The sequence below is a fragment of the Lissotriton vulgaris genome, chromosome 2_1, assembly GCF_964263255.1.
Source record: "Lissotriton vulgaris chromosome 2_1, aLisVul1.2, whole genome shotgun sequence".
Classification (NCBI taxonomy): Eukaryota; Metazoa; Chordata; class Amphibia; order Caudata; family Salamandridae; genus Lissotriton; species Lissotriton vulgaris.
This window is the reverse complement of record NC_141687.1, coordinates 1,267,562,007-1,267,585,835: the sequence shown is the minus strand read 5'-3', so window position 1 is coordinate 1,267,585,835 and position 23,829 is coordinate 1,267,562,007. Positions and strand designations below refer to the sequence as shown.

Here is a 23,829-nt window from a genome sequence, read left to right as displayed (position 1 = left end):
GCGTGAAGAGCGACCTGCCTGCGAGCAGGGTCATAGGTCGCTCCTTTCACCACTGCATGGCTTCCATATGAGGGGATGTGGGGGGAGCAGCTGGGAGGCGGGCGGCGAATGGGATTGCAGGTGGGCGGGCCGCAGGGACGCAGCGGCGGGAAAAACGGGCGGGCCCTGGAGAACTGGACACAGGAAGGAAAAACAAGTTTAGGCAAGAAAACAAGTACAAGTACAGGCACAGAGGAATAAAAACAAGTCTGGGCCAGAAAGTAAATTAAGCACAGGGGAATAAAAACAAGTCTGGGCAAGAAAGCAAGTACAGGCACAGGGGAATAAAAACAAGTCTGGGCAAGAAACCAAGTACAGACACAGGGGAATAAAAACAAGTCTGGGCAAGAAACCAAGTACAGGCAGAGGGGTATAAGAACAAGTCTGGGCTAGAAAGCAAGTTAGGCACAGGGGAAAAATACAAGACAAGGCAAAAGCAATGCAGGCAGAGCCATGCAGCAGCGTGGGGAGTGACCTGCCTGCGAGCAGGGTCATACGGCGTTCCAAGGCCCAGGTCTTTGCTGCATAACCTTCAGGGGGAGCACTTATTCTTCCGCGCTTCCCAACAACCTCTTCGGCGGCTCCCAGAAACTTTCACTGACTCAGGGATTCCCCCCCAGTCCCCGATATCAAATTTTAGAGAAACATTTTGTTTTATCAATTTTTTTTATTTAATTGTCTTTCAAATCAGGCATAATTTTGTCAAAATCCTTCTTATATGGATGTTGTGTTCACCTTTAAACAGTATAACATAAGTACGTGTGTCTCCCTTTGTTTACTCTCCAAGAGTTTGTCTTGCTTGACCATGCCCTCTGACTTTCAGTATCTATTTTATTCGTACTTCTTTAAAATTCTCAGCCACATCCTTAAAGTTGTAAATTGCTCTTTTTGATAGGTATACCAACCATTTAATCTAATGCTTTAATAACAGTCGATATTTTGTTCCACAGTCCCTTAAACCTGAACATAAGAATCACTGTCTAGCTATATAAGGAGGGGGTTCTCACTATTATCATCTGTGAAGGGGATTGTCAAATTCTCTCTACAGTAGAAGTACTGTTTCTTGTAATGGAACTGATATTCGTTTTCTGACCAGCTTAAGTAGTTTTTTTTTTAACCCTTTTCAAAATCCCTATAATAGTTGAGATCCATTTGTTGGACTTGCTTTTTCACATGAAGATGATCTTTCGCATTAATTCTGTAGAACACTTTGTGAGGTTTTCCTAATTGATTAATATATATGAAAATCAAGCATGGGGATCTTACATTATCCAAACATAACATTAACATTTCAGAATTGATTCTGGGTTTGGCTTTTACTGTAACGGTTTACTGCAACTGTACCTTAACGTTTTTTGTGTCCTGAAAAATGTCTTCCTGTAGTTTTGGCGTATTCTGCATATTTCACAACATGTAGTAGATATATAGGGGCATATTATCAAAGGATTTATCTTTGCTTTTTTGGCGTTAAAAGCCAAGAAAGCGGAGATAAAACTAGCTCCCTATCAGCAACAGGGTGCTAACACGCAAATTTGCATATTAGCACCCTTTTTCTCTACGCTTCCCCTTGCATCTCTAATAAGATGCAAAGGGGGCGTTCCAGAGAAAATAATAGGAGAAATGTTGTTAAGCGACATTTCTCCTATTATCAAGGATATTGCTAACCATGTTAGTGATAAAAAAGCAGCGCTAACCGCAGTTAGACCTGCTTTTTTTACAGCTGGTATTTTCCTGACTTAGCCATGATATCCTATAGAAGCTGGATATCATGGCTAAGTTTGTGAGCCCCTATCATCAAGCTAACGCCAAACTTCGAGAGATTATCGTTGGTTTTCCAGTGATAATCTCTCATTTGGCAGTTAGCGCGAAGATTTTTATCACTTCTGAGATAAGCGTTGCTAATAGCACGCTATTTCAGTGATAAAAATTCACGCTACCCGGTGATAATTATCCTAGCGCTAAGTGCGCTAAGCGATAATTATCGCTGGGGATTGATAATATGGCCCATACTTCTCTATTGGTTTACCTTACCGATCAGTGACCAGAAATGCTCCTGTCAAGTAGCTTCGAAAGGGCTGAGGGAAAAACAATACTATCCCGGAGGAACAACTTAGAAAGACAAATGTTCTTAAAACATGCTGTTTTAGTATGAAAGGAAAGTACTTGCTGTACATACTCTTACAGATCAGTGAAACAGTTCTTAGCGCACACCCACACAACTCTCCATGGTTGTCACCAGAAGGAGAGTGGACAATGTGTTAAAATGCAGGAAGCAAGAGTGATTAGGCCTCGTGATACCCTAAGGATCCCATTAGTTATCCTGCAAATGTTTTAAAAGGTCTGGCTCAGGTGCAATTAGCAACTCACAAAACCTTTCCGCTGTGGGTTCCCCTTTCTTCTGTATAAAATCCAACATTACTCTGCTCTGTTCTAAGACTGTGTCTTTCGCCAAGATGGTCTGGTGCTCTTCTTTGCTGATCATGTTTTCTTGTTTCAGATGGTCAACGAAAGGCTGCACTGCAGATATCGCATTGATGATATCTGGCCGGTACTTCCTCAGAAACTTCAGCTCTGAAAAACAACAGTACACTATTTTTAGTAATTCAATTTTTTATTAATATTTACGTGTAGTTCAGTCCTGCCCTGGGTATCCTCATTTATAACCACTTTTGCTTATTATGTGCTATATATATGTCACAGAATGGTCCTGATTATGAGTGGCTCCGAGGGAAGGTCAGATTTAACCTGTCACCTAGAGATTTAGAATTTATTAAATGTGATTAATCACACCTATCTCGAAATTTTGGTGCATAACGTGGAATTTGGGGCTAAGCGCAACATAACCGGAATCGACAGACGATGGAATAGGTCAAATTAAATAAATAAAACATAATCTGTCATTTGCCGACTCCCCCCTGCTCCACCTTGCTCCACCACCCCATTGCGCTTACCTGCTCCGGCTGCAACTGGCTCTAAATACCATGATCTTTTACTCTTTTAAATTTCGGCAGGTTTGACCTACTGAAATCTAACTAAGTGTGAGGACTTTATCGCACCCAATAATTACCAGGTGTGATAAATTCTATGCACCTAGGAAAACTCTGAGCAACTCACAATCAGGGCTTTGCTGTAGTACTTGCATTCCTTAGTAAGACAACCTTTTGAAATGTTACACCACTACAATGCATTTCTGTTCACCAAGGAAAATAAGCATTTGCAGTGCCATCGGTCCCGCATTTGTCAAAGTTAGAGCTATTGGCGTTTTAAATGTCAATTTGTTTTGTTTGCAGTGGTATGATCATTTAGAAAAAGAGTTAGAGACGAGCTATTGACATTGTAAATGTATATATGTTTTACTTATGTGTGGAGTGACTGTATGAGGTGTGCAGTGGAATTATTTGGATAGTAATTATGTGGAACTGTGTGTATTGGAATTATGCACTGTGTGTTATGGAGAGTAATTATGTGGTATGGTATTTTCTGGTGTGGAGTGTTATGTAGTGGAGTTTAATTATGTTGCATGTTGTTCAATTTTGTGGTGTGATATTGAATTTTGAGGTGTGATATGGAAATATGTGGTGTGGATTGTATGTATGTGGTGTGTTATATAATTGTGTTGTTGATTTCTATTATGTGGTTTCTTGTTGAATTATGTGGTGTGAAAAGGAAACGTGTTGGGTGATGCGTGGAAATGTGTGGTTTTGAGTGAAATTATGCTTAATAGAATTGTGTGGTTTGGAATGTTTTAATGTGGATTGTTGCTATGTGGTATAGAAACATCTGTTTTTCAACGCCAAGATACATACAGGTGAACGTGTGCTTCACAAAAACACTTGTTATGTTATGTTATGTTATGAAGCGACAGTGGGAAAACTGAGGTTTGCTACAGTAAGACGAGAGTTCCACAATCTTCCTGTTAAAATGTAAGAAAAGAGGCCAGAAAAGAGTGAGTCACCTACTCTGACCAATTCCCTGCCCTCTGGTCCAAAGTCCTTCACTGTGACCACTTACTCTGGCACTAAAAAGGATAGAGGACATTGTTGTTTCTATTTTGTTGCTGCAAGCACTTCACTAAAGCTCCTAGTTTTGGCAAGCAGCAGATAGGCTTGTTTGTTGCATAGATGAATGCAAGGCTGCTGGAGCAGATAGGAAAATGGCCCAATTTCCCAGAACTTTTGGCGACAACCTCAACATTGACACTCCCTTAATACTACTGACACTGTCATACTGTTTGTTTTCCATCGCAATCCATTCCCCTTTATCATTAGCATTGTCTCACTCCCATACCACCATTGGCCTGGGCAGACTCTAGAGGCTCCTGTACTCCTATCACCCAGCCAAGGCTTTGAATATTCATGCTCTTAACTTTAAATTCTCAGCAATGGCTGCAAATTCCTTAAGGTAATCCATGCCAGCAAAGCACTTCATGTTTACATCTCATGTGTTTTATTTCATGCAATGTTCCCCAAGAGTATTTCCTTTATCCAGATGATGTGTTTGTCTAGTTTTATTTTCACAAAACATACTTTTATAGTACAAATTGCGAAATTAGTCACCTTCCTGCGTGGTGAGTTCAGATTGCGAGTAGACATTTATGATGGGCATGACTGAGAGTCCCGAGAGTGAAGGCAGTACTGCTTTCTCACAGAGCCTGCCACTGGGTCATTAAGTTGTTCAGACTAAATGCACATCCAATCCTTGGCCTCTAAGGAGAGTGTATAAAGCGATGGTTATATAAAAGCGAATTGTAAAATAAAGCACTACTTTGCATGTGCACGAGGACTACAATGTGTAGAAGTCATATCATGCACACTGGTAGGCATTATATATTAAGAGTACTTGGGGGTACATTAGGATAACGGGCGGATCGCCACCTCCCGTATGGCGGTGGGGATCCGCCCGCCAAAAACCTCTGCCCGCTTCTAATTTCCCCCAGCCACATTACCATGGCGGGGGGGGGAACCGGCGGACGGTCTTCCCGTCCGCTGGTTTTCTACCGGTAGGCAATCAGCCCGATTGCCTACCAGGCGGAAAAGCAGTTTATATGGTGGCGGTGTCTGGTAGAAACCGCCATCCATATTTGTATGCAGGTGGGGACATACCTTTCCGTGGAGGCAACACCACCACGGAAAGGAAGCTGTTTTTTTACATTGGGGGCCCATAGCGGGCCTCCAGGGAATCTGGTGGGTGCTCATGGGGGGCACCTGCCATGTTTTGCATGGAAGTGCACGCCATGCCTTCCATGTCAGGAATGCAGGATGCGCCCGCCACTGTGGGGGGCGCATCCTTATGGCCCCCACGGACCCCTGCCCCTATGCTGGGTGGTCTCATTTCACGATAGGATGTCCGCCCGCCATCCTAATGTGCCCCTTGGTCTTCAGAAACACACAGTCATGAATAAAATGCTATGCAGTTGTTGAGTGTGCCAATAAGTGTTTATTATTCAAAGTAACCCTTTTTAACAACCTTGGAATTACAAAAGACTGAGGATAAAAACAAGTTTCTAAAGTAATGCCTTCAAGTTTGCATGCAGTTCCTTGATGTTAGGTCATACCTCACTGTGCTATATTAGGAGGACTGTGGCATAAGAGCAGCAAATAACATAAGGATATCTGCGTTAAAAGCAGTGGTGGATGGTAATTATATCAGGAAGGGGGGTGGTGGCAACACAGGCACACATACACCTCGCTTACATCCATGCATTTACACACGTGCACAAACCCAGTCACAACACTAAAACATTTATTAATTTATTTGAGAGTATTATATTAGCACTAGCTAGATACACATACATTAATACATTCACACATGAAACATAAAACAATGCATAAAACTTACCTTAACTGCATCACTCCGAAATGGAAGGCTTAAAGGTCCCAGGAGGGTTGGGACTGCTGCCTTCCTTCATTGGCTGTTTGGAAGACAGAAGTGCCAACCTCGTCACCGAGTGGGATGGGGGACAGTGAGACTGCTGACCCCACCCCACCCCACTCTGAATAGGAGCTATTGGGCTCTTCAGGGCTTAAAACTGAAGCACCCAGGTCTAAGGCAATCAGTGGTGCTCCCCTTCCTCCTAAGGGGAGGGCCTTGAGGCACTTTTGCCAGACTGGGGATGCCATGCACACAGGCCTGTGAAATTCTACCCTGCAAAGTTCAGGTCAGAGTATCAAAACGGAGATAGAGTAAACCCGTTACAAGAGTCGGTTTTCAATAATGCGTTTAATGCCTTTATTTTTTTGTGTCTTCTCAGTTATGAATATATATATACAGTTTAAGCTTTTATTATACATTACTTATATCATACAAAAGGTAAGGTGCTCCTATAAGGTGTAGGCGCAGTGAGAGTGATCAATAGGTTAAAAAGTGCATACGTGCTATGGACAAAAATATATACATGTGGCTGATAAGGACAATAGAGTGTTTGAAGTCAATACTCATCAGGAGAAAATTGACATCCACCATCGAATTCTTAAAAACGCAGTCCACATATGTTGATTTGTCGAAGTTTTGACCCTGAGCATAAGTTATGTAAAGCAGGGTCATCACCAGAACGTAAAAAATATACAGGAAGCACACATCTAGTTGAAAAATGGGCGCAACGTTGGATGTCAAAATCATCCAAAAATAAGCTCCTTTTTAAAATGCATTTTGTACATTGTGCTTTAATAAGCAGCTTTCAATGAACCCAATTGAATAATGGGTGCAATGCTGGATGCTTAAGTCATCATAATGTATGCTCTTATTTTTTAAAATTTAAAATACATTGCTCTTCAGTAAGCAGCTTCCATTGTTTCCTTCAGTCAGCTTGCATTATAGAACACCAGCCTCGGCCTTGGCGCGTTTTCCTATGTAGATAACGTGCCTGCAGCAGCAAAGGGCTAAACTTCCCCAGTGAGGACCACCTTTTACAAACATACTGTCCAGCCCAGGTCCGTGTGTTACTGGGTTGCCCCCTTGCCACCTATTTACAAGGGTGTCGTAAACAGGAGGCAGTGCCGAAATTAAGTCCAGGGAAAACCTGGTCTTAACATGGCAAAACAAGGAAAAATGCTTAATTTCTCCTCATTTTTGCTTTTTGTTTGTGTGCTGCATTGTGCAGCACACAGAGAAACAGCTAATCACCATGAATGATTGTTCATTTGCAAGAAGGTATCCCTTTGTGCGCATAAACAATCATTTAAAAAAATGATGATTTGTAACTTCCATGTGTGCTGCATAATGCAGCACACATAGAAGTTACAATTTGCCATTCTCGATTAATTATGTGCAGGAAGGGATACCTTGTATTGCACAACCCCCAAGAATGGTGCACCTCCACACCCGGTAAAACAATACTGTTCAAAGAGTGATGAAAAAAAGAAAGTATCGCTTTACTGGCAAACTCTGTACAGTGGCACAAATGTGTTTGTGTGTTAATAAAAACAATTTGGCAACGTTGCCACCATTCTGTAATGCTTCATTTAGTTATTTTTTTTCGTATTTTGAAACAGTTTTTTCTCTTCGGCCCGAGGCTGCACTCTGGAACAGAAACATTTCAGAAAATTACGATATTTCCAACAAAGGTGTTTCTTTCTTTTTTGGATCTATTTCACAGGGGAACACATGAAGCATAGTAGAGGAAACAGAGGGTAAGAGGTGTGTATTGAAGCACGGTTTTCAGCATGTGAAGAGCAGCAAGAGTCAGACAAAAAGAGAGGGAATAAGAGGAAGAGAGACAGCAGGCAAATGACAGCAGCAGAGTAGGAAAAGTGAACACTTCGGCCACTAATCTTACCTTAATAAACCTTTTGGGCAGCTAGGGATTCTCTTGCACAACAGAAGCAGGCTGCAGTGTAGGCCAACCAGCCCTTACCTTGACACCCCTGACACCTCTTCTCTCGTGCTCCAGACCACAGCACTCCAAGTCCGCTGCGCCAAGAGAGGCAAATGTAATGATTTAAAACTCTAAAAAGAATGATGACTGGCCTGCCGCTCGTAAGATCATTGGTCCATTCTCTCTGGGGTCCAGCCAGCAACATGAAGCAGGGCCGTCATAAGTAGCACATTCACGCTATGAATGATTGACGGCCCTGATTATTACAGATCATCTGTGGGCACCGCAGAATCCCAAAATATTGCGGACACAAGGGCAAATGTCACCCAACTTTACACCACCCACCTGGGTTGTTTTTCGCACACAAATGGGAAAATATTGCCCATTTGTGCGGGAAACAGGTCAATCTGGAAACTTTGCACACCAACTTTACAAATGTTGATGTAGGCTGCGCGAGCGGTAGCCCTGTCCTTTGCATGGAGGAGGCACAAACTAAAACACTGCTCCTTCCCTTACCACTTTGCAATGTAACTTGCTCTTTTAAATGGCATTTAACACTGTGATCCAATGCGCTCCAACAGTATTTCTCAGATCTGTGCATTTTTGGTTGGTTTTCTGAGCTCATAGCGCTCAATACACGTCTCCCACATGAAAACCTTTATGGAAATTTAGAGAGTGGCCATCAAAAAAAAGCAGTGCGCACACTAATGTATAAAAGAGTAAACCATGTTTGATGATTGAATGTAAGCAGCCCCGTTCTTCCAAGATGAAGAAGTGATGGCCGCACACACCCAGAAAACTGCCCTTTGTAAATTTGAAGGCTGCAAACAAAACAAGACTTCAACAAGCCCAATCCCCTTCAAAGGGAAGCCTAAACCCAAACGAATATCCTACCAAAAAAAAAAAGCCCAACAGACAGTCGTTATCGAAAATTGCAAAAAGGTTAAAAGAAATACAGTATTAAGCAGCACAGACATTGTGACATTAAGAGGAGATGGAAAGGAATAATTCTATAGTTAAATTTAAGCAGCTATGGCACCAACGATGAGCACAGGCAGCCAGTAACAGAGAAGGAAACCAAAAACAAATAGTCTCTCGAAGAACCAATAAAGAACCATAGCATAATGAGAAATAATTAGTCCCTGCTCTGTGGGAAAAACGGAAGAGAAAAAGGAGGGACAAAAAGGCAGGACTGACCACTTCCCTGGAGGCTGTTTGGGCCTGGGAGGCCTGCACAACAACTCCCACCATGCCCCTTGTCCCACACCCCAGCAGGATGGAGCACTCCCCCACCCAGGAGCACATGGAATCTATTGTAGTACACCAAAGGAACTAACAGATAGGTAGCCATCTTCCCTGGGAGGGCTGTTTGGGATTGAGAGGCCTGTACCACTACTCCCACCAGGCCCCCTGTTCCACAGCATCATCAAGATGGATCCCTCCCCCACCCCACCCAGAAGCATGTGACAGCCATCTTACTACCCTCATCAAACTTACAGGTAGGTAACCATCTTCACTGAGAGGGGTGTCTGGGGGTGGGAGGCCTGTACCTCTACTTTCACCATGTACACTTGTCCCCCAGTACAGGAATATGGAGCTCTCCATACCACACAGATGCATGTGGCATATAATGGACCACCTCAAGCAAGTTACTAGGATAGGTAGACATATTATTCTGTCTCATGACACCACTGAGCAGAATGTAATCGTCCTCCACGCACACACAGATGTGCCACCTCACAAAGCCAAATGTGAGCACGTAACCAGTAAGTAGCCAGTACGTGCACCCACACATTTGTCACAAAAGAAATGGTGCCATATAACAACACTAGCCTTCTCATTGCACAAATATGCACATCAACCCCCCCTTTGCCACGCACAGTGTGCACACAGGTAAGCAAAGTAAACTGTCACAGCTGCCAAAGTGTGACACACTAATGCACTTGTACAAGAAAGACGGCACAATCATGCACAGCACTCACTGATTAGTGCATCGCCATGGGGCCCAACCAACAAGGACCATTTCAAAAATGAGAAAGCATGTGTGGTGGAAGAAATCAAGATATGCACATGACAGGACAAAGGTATACAGGAGAATACAATGGTCAGATGTGACAGAAGTCAACAATGAAGACATGCTGTGCTGGTCCCTACATGGCAACAGGTTCCTGTGAACATGAATATTGCACGAGTTGCATGATATGCATTGAAACCTCACACCATGGACTAGCAATGCATGTACCACTGCATCATGTCAGGAGGCACAGTAGTGGACATAGCAAACAATGTGATGATCAGTCAGTTGTGTAGTGTACAAACTGTGGATGACAAACAGCTAACACAAAGCTTGCAGAGTGCATCACAATGACCATTCCCTATCTAATCCACAGGTGACCAAGAACTTACTACAGAGGACAACACCAGCAACCTGTAGAGCCAGTCTCTCCCCCGGGACATGGACATGGATGTAGAATCCCAGGATTCTAAGGACGAGGAGCTCAAGGCCGGCATATCTGGTGTGCCACGGAGCAACAGGTCCCAGGACCCCATCCTCCCCACCACAACTGTTGCAACATCAACTGCACACCAGACCCCTGCTGTTACGGCCTGTGCGCCCACCACCGCTACCACCACCAGAGCCACCTGCAACACCCTCCCTGTCCCAGAGGATGATCCCACCACACCACTAACTGAGGATGGTAGGGAGAGTGTTCGGGAACACACAGTGGCGAGGCGACAGGTCTGTGGTGGCAGGGTACGTGAAAGGGCCAGGGTCACCCCCAGACACCAGGAGGCTGAGACCCCATCCCTGAAACACATCCCCAGAGTTCTTGGGGCATACGAACAGGCCCAGGGACAAAGTGGCTGGTCGGACAACCTGTTGCGCAAGCTCATCCTGCTGATGAGGTCCGTCGATGCCCGCATTGGACAAATGGTGGACCTCATGGGCCAGCAAGCGGCGTTACTGAGGAACAGGCCTGCGCAACAACCAACACCTCCACCTCCCTCTGGTGGGCCACAGGATGACAGTTCACCATCCCCCCCTGCAGCCACAGAGAGGGGTGAGTCCTCAGACGCCACTGGCACCACAGCAGGGCCCACTCCTGCCAAGCAACCAAGGGGCTGTCCTAAGAAGAGCCTGGGAGTATCTGGAGGCAAAGCACCTGTCAAACGCCAGTCACAGAGCCAGCCCTGAAGGCAACTCTCTTCACCACTGCATTGACTGTTTGGACTGTCCTTCCCCACACTGGCTTGTGAATGGCATCTGTCTGTTGGACATGGTCACCAAATCAGTGTGGTAACTACTCTTTCATCTCATTTAGCATGACTGTTAACTCACTGCTCTACCACCACCTCAATGGAAATATCACATGTCATCTTTGGAAATAACATAGCTTACACACAAATTTCTGGTGTCAGTTCTGTCTTTAGTGCAGGATGTATTGTCTTCAACATGTCCATAATGTATCAGGAGTATGTACTGTATGTAGGCAAGGAAAAATTTAAGGCACCTAGGGAAACACAACAAAACAACAATCACTGGTGTGAGTGTTTGCATCACAGACATTACACAACACCTACCATCTACATAAGCCAACATGCAGACGTCACAATGGACAACACGTGTCAACATACACGTCCCGTATACGTTCACAAATGACATGTCCCAGTAAAATAGCCACCCACTGCTGAGTTTACTACTGGCTGTTGTTACAATTCGCACAGACCCCTCCACGACAAAAGCAATATCACCAGACAATGGGTATGTTGTACATTGTCACCCACCTTCAAATGAAGTAGCGCGTGATGAGCTGTTGACGCATGTTACCACCTTCCTCCTTTCCACTGTCCTCATCACTGGACTCAGGTTTTTATGCAGGCGGGGGCCTTGGGTCCTCATCATCATCCAGGAGCAGGGAAATCTCCTTGCGAATGGCTAGATTGTGGAGCATGGAGCATGCCACTACAATCTGACACACCTTCCTGGGCGAGTATGCCAGTGCACCTCCAGTTTTGTCCAGGCAGCAGAAACGTGACTTCAGCAGACCAAAAGTATGCTCCACCACATGACCTGTCCTCCCTTGGTCCTCATTGTAGCAGACTTCAGCCAGGGTCCTGGGATTCCACAGTGGGCGCAGCAGCCATGGACGGTTGGGATATGCAGAGTCACCTAGGTATGACAAATAACCATTGCAATGTTGCACAGGCAGAGGGCAGCAGGTCACACACCCAGCACGCCATTTGACTAGGCATACTCACCCAAAATCCATGCACTCTCGGGAAGCAGATTAGCCATCAGCTGGGGCACAATGCTGTTCCACAGGATGTAGGAGTCATGGGCTGAGCCTGGGAATCTGGCACACACATGCAAGATGATCATATCTGCCAGGCACACCACTTACACATTAATGGAATGGTAATGTTTGCAATTCCTGAATATGTCCTCACTTGCCTGTGGTGGCACAAGACCGACATGCGTGCAATCAACGGCACCTACAACATGGGGGATTTGCCCAAGGGGATAGAAGTCTCCCTTCACAGCTGGCAATTCAGAACCCCTGGGGAAATGGATATCTCTCTCCTTGTATATCATCATGGCGGACAGAACATCATACAGCACCATGCTGAACATCGGTTGAGACATCCCACCAGCGCTGGCCACTGTCTCCTGGAATGATCCAGTGGCAATAAAATGGAGGGCTGCCATCACTTTATAAGTTGGGGTGAAAGCTGTTGGATATGTCAGGCGAGCCTGCAGGAGGGGCTTCAACATATCACAAAGTGTTTTCAGGGTGGCTACGTTTGAGCTACACAAAGGGCACACCTCTCTAATTACAATACACAAGTACCTCAAACACCACATAGGTCAATGTGAATGCACATTGTGATATGGCTACATTTCACATGTGCTCGCCTGGGAGCATGGCATCCAGCAACTGTGTAACAAATCAACGGCACTGGCTCATACTTAGCTGCTATACCTGTCACACCTTAATGCATAATTTCTACCAGGCGCACATCCACAACACAATGACCACAGTTGGCGCAGAACTGACAATTGTGTGTAGGAGCACACATAAGAGCCCATGCAAGTGACTACATCATACAGTGAGACGAGCATTGCCGTGATTATCACTGCACCTCAACACATTGACATGTGTACACATTGTAGAGTCCACAACAAAACGGTCCTGCCTCATTGGCCATCAAATTCATAAGTGACATATAAGGGAGTACAGGCCAATCTACGAAACACATACACAAACATGGCATGTGTAGTCACCAGTGTAGTAAATTGAACATTGGCATTGTGTGCACAATGCTGTGCCATTGACCATGTGGCCACTGTGCACTGTTGGAGTGTGCCAGATGGCCATTGCCATTGTATTGCCCCCCAAATCGCGGTAGCTACCGCCTGGCCCGAGCGGTGTGTCACCGGCACCCCACATTCACACAAGTGCTGTAGTGATAAGCATTGAGCCATGCCCAAATTGCGGTTAGCAATGCTCCGCCACCCAAATCGCAGTAGCTACTGCCTGGACCAGGCGATGTGTCACTGGCGCCCCCCATTCACACAAGTACAGTAGTGATAGGCATTGAGCCATGCCCAAATGGCAGTTGTCATGCTCCGCCACCCAAATTGGGGTGCCTCATGTCATTGTATTATCCCCCAAATCGGGGTAGCTACCGCCTGTCCCTGGCGGTGTGTCACCGGCACCCCCCATTCACACATGTGCATTAGGGATAGGCATTGGGCCATGCCCAAATGGCGGTTGGCATGCTCAGCCACCCAAATCGCGGTAGCTACCGCCTGGCCCCAGTGGCGTGTCACCAGAACCCCCATTCACAGAAGTGCAGTAGTGATAGGTATTGAGCCGTACCCAAATGGCAGTTGGCATGCTCTGCCATCCAAATCGTGGTGCCTCATGTTATTGTATGGCCCCCAGATCGCGGTAGCTACCGCATGGCCCCTGCGGTGTATCCCCGCCATGGCGCAAGCCCTAAAGCCAATGGGAACGATGATTGCGGTGGCATGATGCAATTTTGAAAATTCGCGGTAGGCGTGCTCCACCACTGCAGAGGCGGTCATTGGATGGTTTTGAAAGATGCACCATTACAGTAGTGCACACCGGGCCCTTGCGGTGTATCCCTGCCATGGAGCATGCCCTAGAGCCAATGTAAACGATGATTGCGGTGGCATTATGCAATTTTGAAAATTGCGGTAGGCGTGCTCCGCCGTCGCGGAGGCGGTCATTGGATGCTTTTGAATGAGGCAGACCTGGACCACCTTTTGCTGCAGCTTGACACCTTTGAAACAACCCCAGGGGGCTATATATGTGTGGGAGGGAGCCTCACATTTCCACTGCTCACAGAGCCTGCTGCCAGAGACCTCTGACCTGCTTCTGCTGCCTCCAGGGACGGCTGCCTGAGACCCCTCATCTGCTGCTGGCTCCAGGGACTGCTGCCTGAGACCCCTCATCTGCTGCTGCCTCCAGGGACTACTGCCTGAGACCACTTACCATCCAATTCGACCACAGTTGTTCCATGTCCACAGTGATGGCAAGAACAGGGAAGATCTGTGCCAGTCCATTCACAAGCGAGGAGCTGGAGGTCCTGGTGGAAGAGGTGCTCACACAGTACCCAAGGCTGTATGGTGCCCCAAATTTCGTGGTAAGTCATCAAAAGCGGATGTGTAGGGCAGGGGGGCACACATGTAGTTAGACTGATGCAGTATATTCCTGAGCGTGTGGGGTTGGGTCATGCACTGACAAACATGCTGTCTCCAGGGCGAAGGAGGGTGTGTCCCAATGTCACAGGTTTCTCTGCCTGCAGTTGTAGCTATGAGTGAAGTGTGTTGCATTGTCAGCCATACAGTGACGCAGTATGTTGGTCATGAAGGTGCCAGGAGAATTATTGCTTGGCTGAATGGCTGTGTGTGCCCCTGTTGTCCATCTCAGTGTGAGCCCAGATGGTCAGCACAGTGCCCGCCCACCAAGACAAGGTTACATCACTTCACTTACTGTGTCTGTGCTAGTTTTTTTCACATTGCACTCCAGCTACGCACCATCTCTGCCCTGTAGATTGCACACGACCAGAATTGTGTTGAGATATTTTTTGTTTGTGAGTCCATGTCCCTCAATGCCACACACATGACATACTAATAGATTCACAGGGCAGGGACACTGAGTGCTGCACAGTCTTGGACACAGTGAGTCCACCCCCAGAAACAGCTTGATATGTGATGTATGTGGTGCCCAGACATGCAAAGGACTGGAGATGTGTGCAAGCCACATAGGGGATTCAGTGCTGCCATCCTGGATGTGCGTGAGATGTGCAGGGACTTTGTTCCCCCTCACAACTGCATGCATTCACATCAGGTAATCCCATGCACATGTCCCATGTGAGATATACCCTAGTGTAGGATGGACATATCATAGAATTTGTAATGAGTTTGCATCTTACTTCTAGACTGGTAGATGTCGGTACATACCAATGTGTCACTGATCATTTCCCCGCTTGTCTCCCATGCCTGCAGTTCAAGGTACACCAGCGTAAGGCCGTGTGGACGGCCATTGCAGCAAAGGTGCAGGCTCTGGGGGTCTCCAATTGACGGGGCGCCCACTGCCACAAGAGTTAGGATGACATCAGACGGCTGGCAAAGAATATGCCAGAGATGACCTTGGAGTTGCTTCCTCGCACTGGGCGGTTGTCACGGTGCAGCATGACATCACTAATGGGCCGCATGTTGGCAGTGACTCAGCCTGAGCTGGATGCACGTCTGAAGGAGCATCAGCAGCAAGGCTGGGGTGAGTATTTGGGATGGGTGACTTTGGCTGGGAGCGGCTGCATATGTACAGGTCCTGTGCCACCGCTGGCCTATGTGATGTTGGTGGAGTGGTGCAGTGTCATGTAAGTGGCTGCTGGGCTGGGTGACAGTGTCATGCATTTGCCCAAAATGTTCTAACAAAAGTAATTCTCCATGCTGTGCATTCTCATTGCAATCTGAGTTGTGCTCTTCAGGTTTCTTCAGCATTTGGGTAGTCTGGGGAATCACATTGGGAGTGAACAGCAGTGTTCCCAATCTGAGTGTGACTTCATCAATGTGTCCATTGCATACACCCAGATTGTTGAGGCCTAGACATCTGAGAACAATGTGCACCAGTCTTTGGGCCCCAGAGTAAAACATGGTAGTTGGCATGGGCTCTTTGCCATTGTGGACTGTCATGTCGTAATCGGTGTCTGTGTTGTACCCTCCTGTTCCATCCAGGTCGTTCAGTGGCAACAAGTGGTGTGCCCCCATCATGTTCCTAGGTGTGCGCAGAGCTAGTTGTGTGTTTGGTTGACAACAGCCACAGGCAGGGTGTTGTGCTGTGTGGCAATCACATTGCTCAGTCATGACAGATAATCAGGGTTACATGCACTGTTGATGTCTATGTAGTGAGTTGCCGCAATGTGATTGCAGAGTGTGGTGTGCAACATATAGATTTGGTCCTCTTTTGTACTGCATTGATTGCATTGGTTTGTTCTGTTGCTGCCACGAACCTGACCCTGCATCTCTCTTTCATGCAGATTCACCAGTGGTCACAGAGGGACAAGAGCTGGATACCAGTGAGGGTGAGACTAACACTACAGCTGCACAGCCTCGGCGGGTCTTGGGCTCAATAATTCCACTGACTCGTTAATTCTCGCTCCGGTGCCTTCTCGACTCACGGGTTCACACTCTGCGACTCTGGGCAATAGCTTGCTTAATCTCCACAACGGCCCCTCGCGGTGGGATGCCTGGCTTTCACCTTGTGGATACCCTGCCAGGGTTATCTCACAGGGGAATACCAGGACGGGTTCCCTAAGCAAGCGCTGAGATGCCCCAGGGTAAGTCGTGCGCTATATAAGTTTCATTCATTTCATTTCATTTCATTTCACAGGAGCCCAGTGAGACAGATGTCACCAGCGCCTCAGAGGGGGACCGGGGTCTGCAGGAGGAATCCCAGCCTGAGGCACAAAGTACCACATCATCTGATGCCAGCGGTGATGCATCCATGTTGGCGGGCACAGGGAATGGAGACTCTGCATCATCTTCAACCACACAGCAGCCAGTGCCCACCGTCCGGGCCACTTCCTCTGGTGCTGCCCGTGTCCGGGTCAGTAAGAGGGGACGAGTTTCCTTCAAACCTGGCACCGCTGCCCCTGTCCCCCCTGCTGCCCTCACGGCTGAGTCTGTGGAGCTTTTGAGCCAGCTTTGTGTGGGCCAGACAGCTCTCCTCAATGCCTTCATTGACCATGACAAATAATTAGCCCAGGTGGTTGCTTACTTGGAGGGCATACATTCCGACGTGGGTGGGCTGCACCGTACGGTCCAAGCTTTGTCCATCACAGTGAAGTCTGCCCTTCAACAGGCACATACTCCCATTCCTGCTCCAGGGCCTTTGTCCACCCGCAGGTAGTGACCACGTCTGATGATAGTGACCACGGTTCACAATCTACCAGCCACACTGTGTCTCAGGTCTTCATGACTCCACCTCCACCTCCACATGCCACTACACCACCTGGTCCAAGCAGCCCTACCGCATGCCAAGCCACTGATAGCACTACCTCACCTGGGCCGCTCTCTCCTCAGTCAAGTGCTCCAACTGTCCCTGACACACAGCAAGCTCCCAGTCCACCTGACAGCCAAGTCTCAGGGGTAGTCCCCCTCACACACCTGTCCCTCACACAGGTGGGCCTGTACTACCCATTGTTACCCCCCTGACTGTGTTGCTGCCCATGGAAGGGTACAGTCGCAAACACTCCCCGTGCAGCCGCTCATGGTATAGCTCTGCACTTTGCCCTGGACACTGGCCTTGTTGCTCTTTGCTGTGTTGGACTATTCCCTGTGCAGCCTTTCATGTACTAGCTCTGCACTTTGCCCTGGACACTTGCCTTCCTGTTTTGCCCTTGCCTGTACAGATTCTCATGGATATGCTGAGCACACTGAACTGGCCACGGACCTTCCTGTTTTGGCCTTGCCTGTGCAGATTCTCATGGATATGCTGTACACCCTGAAGTGGCCACTGGCCTTCCTGTTTTGCCCTTGCCTGTGCAGATTTTCATGGATAAGCTGTGCACCCTGAAGTGGCCACTGGCCTTCCTGTTTAGCCCTTGCCTGTGCAGATTCTCATGGATATGCTGTGCACCCTGAACTGGCCACTGGCCTTCCTGTTTTGCCCATGTCTGTGCAGATTCTCATGGATATGCTCTGCATTTTGTGCCTTGCTCTTCTCTACTGTTGGTGCCTATCTGTGCAATATGTGAATAAAGACAGTTACTCCTGTTGTCTGTTTTGTCAGTGTCCTTACTGGATAAAGTTATTTTGGTGTGTTCATATGGTTGACTGTGCACCATGCTCTGTGTGGCAGTTCAACATTTCCAATGTCTTTGCTCGCCTACTCTTTTTTCACAGGTGTGAAAGGGACTTCAGTTCTTTCTGACACGGATACTTGTGGTGTCTAGGATGTCAATTTTACCTGTAATGCAGTTGCCATTTTCATGGTTTGTAAATGTTGGCTACATTCTTTACATGTCAGGTTGGGGGACACTGCCAGCACAGTGCGATTCTGTGCACAGGTTTGCATGCAGGCTGGGCAATTATATCATGTATGTGTGTTATTCCTTTATGTGTGGTCTGGCGGAAGCGCAGCGGACGAGCGCAGCGGGAGCACCGACTTCGCGCCGAATTTGCGCCAAAGTTAAGCCCGTCTGCGCCCGTCCGCAGGTGTTCAGGGCACAGGGACTGTTTTAATGCCCATCTCATCACCTACTCTTCCGCTGACCTTTTAATGCTCCGTCGCACATTCCCTCTACTGGCCCACACTGAAAAGACCGCTCTGGATTGTGGCATTCTTGTTCCTCCAGGCACCTTCAGTCCTGTGATTTCGATCCCTTGTCCTGTGTCGATTTCCTCTTGTCTCCACCCGCCTCCGCTTGGGATTACTCCATTGACCGTGATATATCTCAATACACGGTCATTGGTGAAACACCAGCTGGAAATTTTCCAACTATTGGACGATAGAGCTGTGAACATCCTTCTCCTGTCAGAGACTTGGCTGACTGAGGACTCTGTCCCGGATATTCTTGCCGCCATCCCGGCTGGCTACTATATACTGCAATCCAATCGATCAGCGGGGCAAGTTGGTGGGGGGGTGGCTGCCATCATTCGCTCTCAGTGTGTTTTCACTACCCTAGCCTTTGCAGTGATTCCCAGAACAGAAAGTCTCATGGTTAAATTTATGTCTCCCAGGACCTCCTTTATTGTTGTTCTTGTGTACAGACCCCCTGATCCCATGCCTTCCTTTCCTCGACAGTTTGGTGACCTTATCTCTCAACTTATTATCAACCATGCTAAGGTCTTGATTATTGGTGATTTCAACTACTGGCCCTCTGATCCCCGGGAAAGTCACCTCTCGGAGGAATTCTCTGACCTCCTTTTAGGTCTGAACTGTCACCAACACATCACAATTGCCACCCACTGCAAGGGCCACATTTTAGATCAAGTGTGGACAGCCAATTTGGATATTTCGTCCCCTATTGTGACCCCTTGCTGTTGGTCGGGTCACTGTTTTATTTCCTTTCCCCTTAATCTGACCATCCCCAATCGTCCTCCCCTCCTGACCAACTTCACTGCTCGGAACAGGAAGAGAGCCAACCTGACGGAACTTCACTCTATACTGGCCTCTACTGTCCCTTCGACCTCTGCCCTGGTGCCTCACCTGGCATTCCTCCTTGAACAATGGCTGCTATCTGCTTGTAACATCGTCGCCCCCTTGAAAACCATAAAATCTAGGCGCCCCCATGACGCCCAGCGATGGTTTACGGACCAACTAAAGGCGGACAAACTGGCCCTACGCCAGGCGGAGCGCCGCTGGAGGCGCAACTATGACCACCACTTGAAAATCGAATTTGTGGACCGTTTGAGAGCCTATAAAAAATCCATCTTATTGGCTAAAACAACTTACTTTTCGCAAAAAATCATGGAGTCCTCCTCTAAGGCAAAGGATATTTTTTCCATTGTGAATGAGCTCTCTTTACCAGACCGAGTTACCCCTCAACCCCAACCTTCACAGTCCTTGTGTGACTCACTTAATGCTTTTTTTATGGATAAAATTACCACTATTAAGAACAATATTCCATTGACCTCATCCCCCTCTCTCCCTTCTTTACCTCCCAGAAATCCTTGCCGCCTGGACGTCTTTCCTCCGATCTCCCTCTCGGAGTTCTGTTCACTGTTGCAGAAAGTGAGCTCTGGCTCTCCCAATGATTGCTGCCCTCCTCAGGTCCTTAGAGAAATCTTTCTGGCCTGTCCCAACCCTCCCCTGGCCCTATTAAACAAGTCTTTGGCAACGGGGGTGGTCCCAGATTCCTTCAAGCAGGCAGTGGTGATACCGATTCTAAAAAAGGCCAACGCCGACCCTACGGTCTTGAGCAATTATAGGCCTATCTCCCTTCTCCCCTATCTGGGGAAAATTTTGGAGACTTATGTCACTCGCTGCCTGAGCACTTTCATTGAAACTTCGTCCTTTTTGGAGGCCCAGAAAGCCGGTTTCCGCCCTCTCCATTCCACCAAGGCGGTCATTGTGGCTGTTATGGACACCCTAAGAAAGGGCGCTGACAATAACATCTCCCAAGCTCTTGTCTTGTTGGACCTATTGGCGGCTTTTGACACGGTCGATCATGCAATATTGATCGAACGTGTCGAGAACTCCGGTATTCAGGGCATAGCTCTCGAGTGGGTTAGATCCTTTTTGGACAGACGTTTCCAGGCAGTGCACTTGTCCACCTTTTCTGCTTCTTATTCTCCCCTTTCCTGCGGTGTCCCTCAGGGCTCTGCTCTATCTCGTTTATTATTCAATTTGTACATGCAACCTTTGATTGTTTCTCTCCGCAAATCCGCAGCTACTATCTTCAATTACGCGGATGATTTACAATTAATTTTTCCCATTGACACTTCCCTTTCCTCCCGCACCGGTTTTCAGTCTACTATGCTCGAGATCTCGGAATGGATGTACCATAGCCAACTTAAATTGAACCCCACCAAGACTGAGCTTGTATTGGTGGGTGGAGCAGCCAACCCATGGAACGACAGCTTTTGGCCTCCTTCACTAGGGCTTCCTCCCTGCCCTGTCAACTCTGTAAAAAGTCTTGGCGTCATCATCTCCAGTGACCTATCTATGAGGCCCCAGATCAGTGCGGTTACGTCATCCTGCTTTTTCCATCTACGCAGGATAGGTAAAATCTGTAAACTTCTTACCAGAGACGCACTGATCCTTGTCATCACATGGCCCTGGTCACGTCGAGAATTGACTACGCCAACACTTTGTATGCAGGTATTCCTGCATACCTTCTCCAAAGGTTGCAACTGGTGCAAAATCAGGCAGCAGGCCTGGATTACCATCAACCTAAGTACCAGCATGTCTCGCCGCTACTGCGGAGCCTTCATTGGCTCCCGGTGGCTAAGCGCTGTACCTTCAAACTGGGCTGCACGATTTTTAAAGCGCTGTCTGATCTTGCTCCTGCCTTAATTTCTTCTAAATTGAAGCGCTATGTTCCCCCCAGAGATCTCCGTTCTTCCTACCACAACTTGCTAGTTACCCCTAAAATTAAACAGAAAAAACACGGCGGTTCCTCTTTTTCTTTTTTGGCTCCTAAAACCTGGAACGCCCTTCCGTCTGCTATCCGGCACTGCCCCACCTACGATTGTTTTCGTAGTATGTTAAAAACGTATCTCTTCCAGTCATCCTTTGAGTAAACACACACTGTTGCCCCCCACATTTGTTATGAGCGCCATGAAACCATTTTGGTGTCCGAGCGCGGTACTAAAAACTTTAACATAACATAACATGTGTCCCCAGCAGAGCAGTGTATGTGTATGGTCATCTTGTGATGGCCCGTCATCCTGGTCCCATGGCCTACCTTAGATGCTCTTGGGTAGTGCAGAAATGTGCAATGTGAAGGGGGTGACTTTGTAGGGAGTGTTGATGTGTGTGCACCCCTGCATTGTCAACCACACACGTGTCACCCAGGAGTTGTGTACCTGTTGTTTGGTTTGTTCAGCCGTGTGGATGTGGTTGTCTGCACATGTGCGAGTTGTATGTTGTGCACTGTGCAGTGGGTTGGTGGGTCCATGCAGTTCTGTTTGACTCCTACTTGTTGTTTTTGTCACTTGTGAGTATGCAGTGTATGTGACTGCTACGTCAGTGTTGGGTTTTGTTGATCATCCATGTGTCTTGATTCTGTTTGTGTAGACTGTGCAGACCTGCTGCTCCACACTCCTATTGTGGTTGTGTTTTCTCATGCATTGCTGTCACATGGTGCCTTTTTGCCTGCAGTACGGCATGGTGTGTGTGGTGTCATGCCATCCCCTATCTGTGCTTCTAATGCCTACCCATTGTGGTCTGGACTCCCTCTGTTTGAGTTTGGTGCATTCCTGCCATGTCCACTACTGACGTGCAGTACACTTTACTTCAATGCCGGCTGTCCCCTTGGTTTGTATGTGTGTGTGTGCCTCCTCCTCACTTCATTTGTGACATTGTGCTGTGTGGTGCAGTTCTTTGGCCAGGAGCTATGTACCACTCAGGATATTTCCCCAATTGTTTATTTGTGATGTTCTTGTGCTGTTTGTCAGTCATGTTTGCTCATCTGTTGTTCAGCTGTGTGTGCTTCCCAGTCCTCTGGTCAAGTTGATTCCACCTTTGTATCCCAGATTTGTGCAGCTGTTGTTGTTGTATTGAATGTATGTGCACTGGCTGTGGTATTGCTTCACTTCCTGGGTATGATGTTGTGTTTGGGATGTGCTGATTAGTGTTGTATGTGTTGATGTTGTGTTACTCATGTCTGTGTGTGACTGGTATGCATGGTGTGCACACACCTCTTGTTGTGCGTACAGTGCTATGTGTATGCTGCCTTGTCATTGCCTGGTGTGCACCCCCTGAAGTCCTGCAGTGTTTGCTTTGTGATTTTTTTGCATGTGCATCTTTTGTTTGTTTGATGTGGCTGTGTTGTTCTGTGATGGTGCACTTCTTGTGTGTGTTGTGGTATGTTGTGTGTGCATTGTTCCTGAGTGATGAGGTTGTGTCCTCCAGTTGTGTAGATGCTCCCATTGCATTTCCACAGTTTGGCTAACAGGGTATGTCTGTTTTGTTGTGGTTCTGTGTGTGTTTCAGTTGGGTTATGTGTTTGTGTGTTGTTTTTCTGTCGACATTTATTCTGGCTTCCCTGTATGTGTGTGTGATGTTTGTGGCTAAACCCAGGGTATGCATTTCTTTGTGTGTGTATGGAATGGCACATTTTGGCAGCCTTCAGTGTGTTTGGCACTGGTGTTGTGTGCTGCTGGTGTGAGGTGTGGCATGTGTGTGCATTCCTTCTGGTGTTTTGCAGTCATGGAGTGTGTAAATGGGCCCTGTGTGTTGTGCTGCTGGTGTACTCCTGTGAGGTGGTTGTATGCACGTGTGGCTGTTCCCAGTTTGACTTCCGGGCCTTCCTTTCATCCTTGTGCCTATAAATGGTTTGCCTTGCTGTCTCCCTGTGTTTTTGCACTGTGGTGCCTGTGGCTTGACTTCACTGACTGTACCAGTCATGTGTTGTTTGATGGTCTGAGGGGGTGTTCTGTGTTCTTTGTCTTGCATGTGATGTGCACATGCTTGTTGTGTGTCTCCATGGCCTTCCATTTGTGAGCATCCCACTTTGGCTTTCCTATTTGTTGTATCCCATTGCTGTTGGCATTTGGGGTGTGTATGTGTCCGTGTGTCAGTCTGTGGTATGCATGTGTGACTATGCAGGCTGTGTGTCCATTTGATATTTGTTCCTTGTATGTGTTCAATTGGTGCTTGTACTCATGTTTGTTTCCATGGGCGTGGTGGTGTTGTGGTGTGTGTGTTTCCCTGTCCCTGTCCTACTGTGCTGTGTGTTCCTGTGCAGCTACTTCTGCTGTGGCTGTCTCCCTTGTT

General features: G+C 47.3%; 1 protein-coding gene across 1 annotated transcript in view; it reads right to left on the bottom strand.

Moving 5' to 3' along the window:
* Window positions 1-686: 686 nt before the first annotated feature.
* LOC147732477 (receptor-interacting serine/threonine-protein kinase 3-like) overlaps window positions 687-23,829 on the bottom strand; it is a 1,935,498-nt gene continuing 1,912,355 nt past the window's right edge. The window contains exon 10 of the mRNA XM_086956988.1: window positions 687-2,610. Coding sequence (XP_086813114.1) covers window positions 2,351-2,610 — 260 coding nt within the window. The 3' untranslated portion in view covers window positions 687-2,350. The remainder of the gene's footprint in view (window positions 2,611-23,829) is intronic.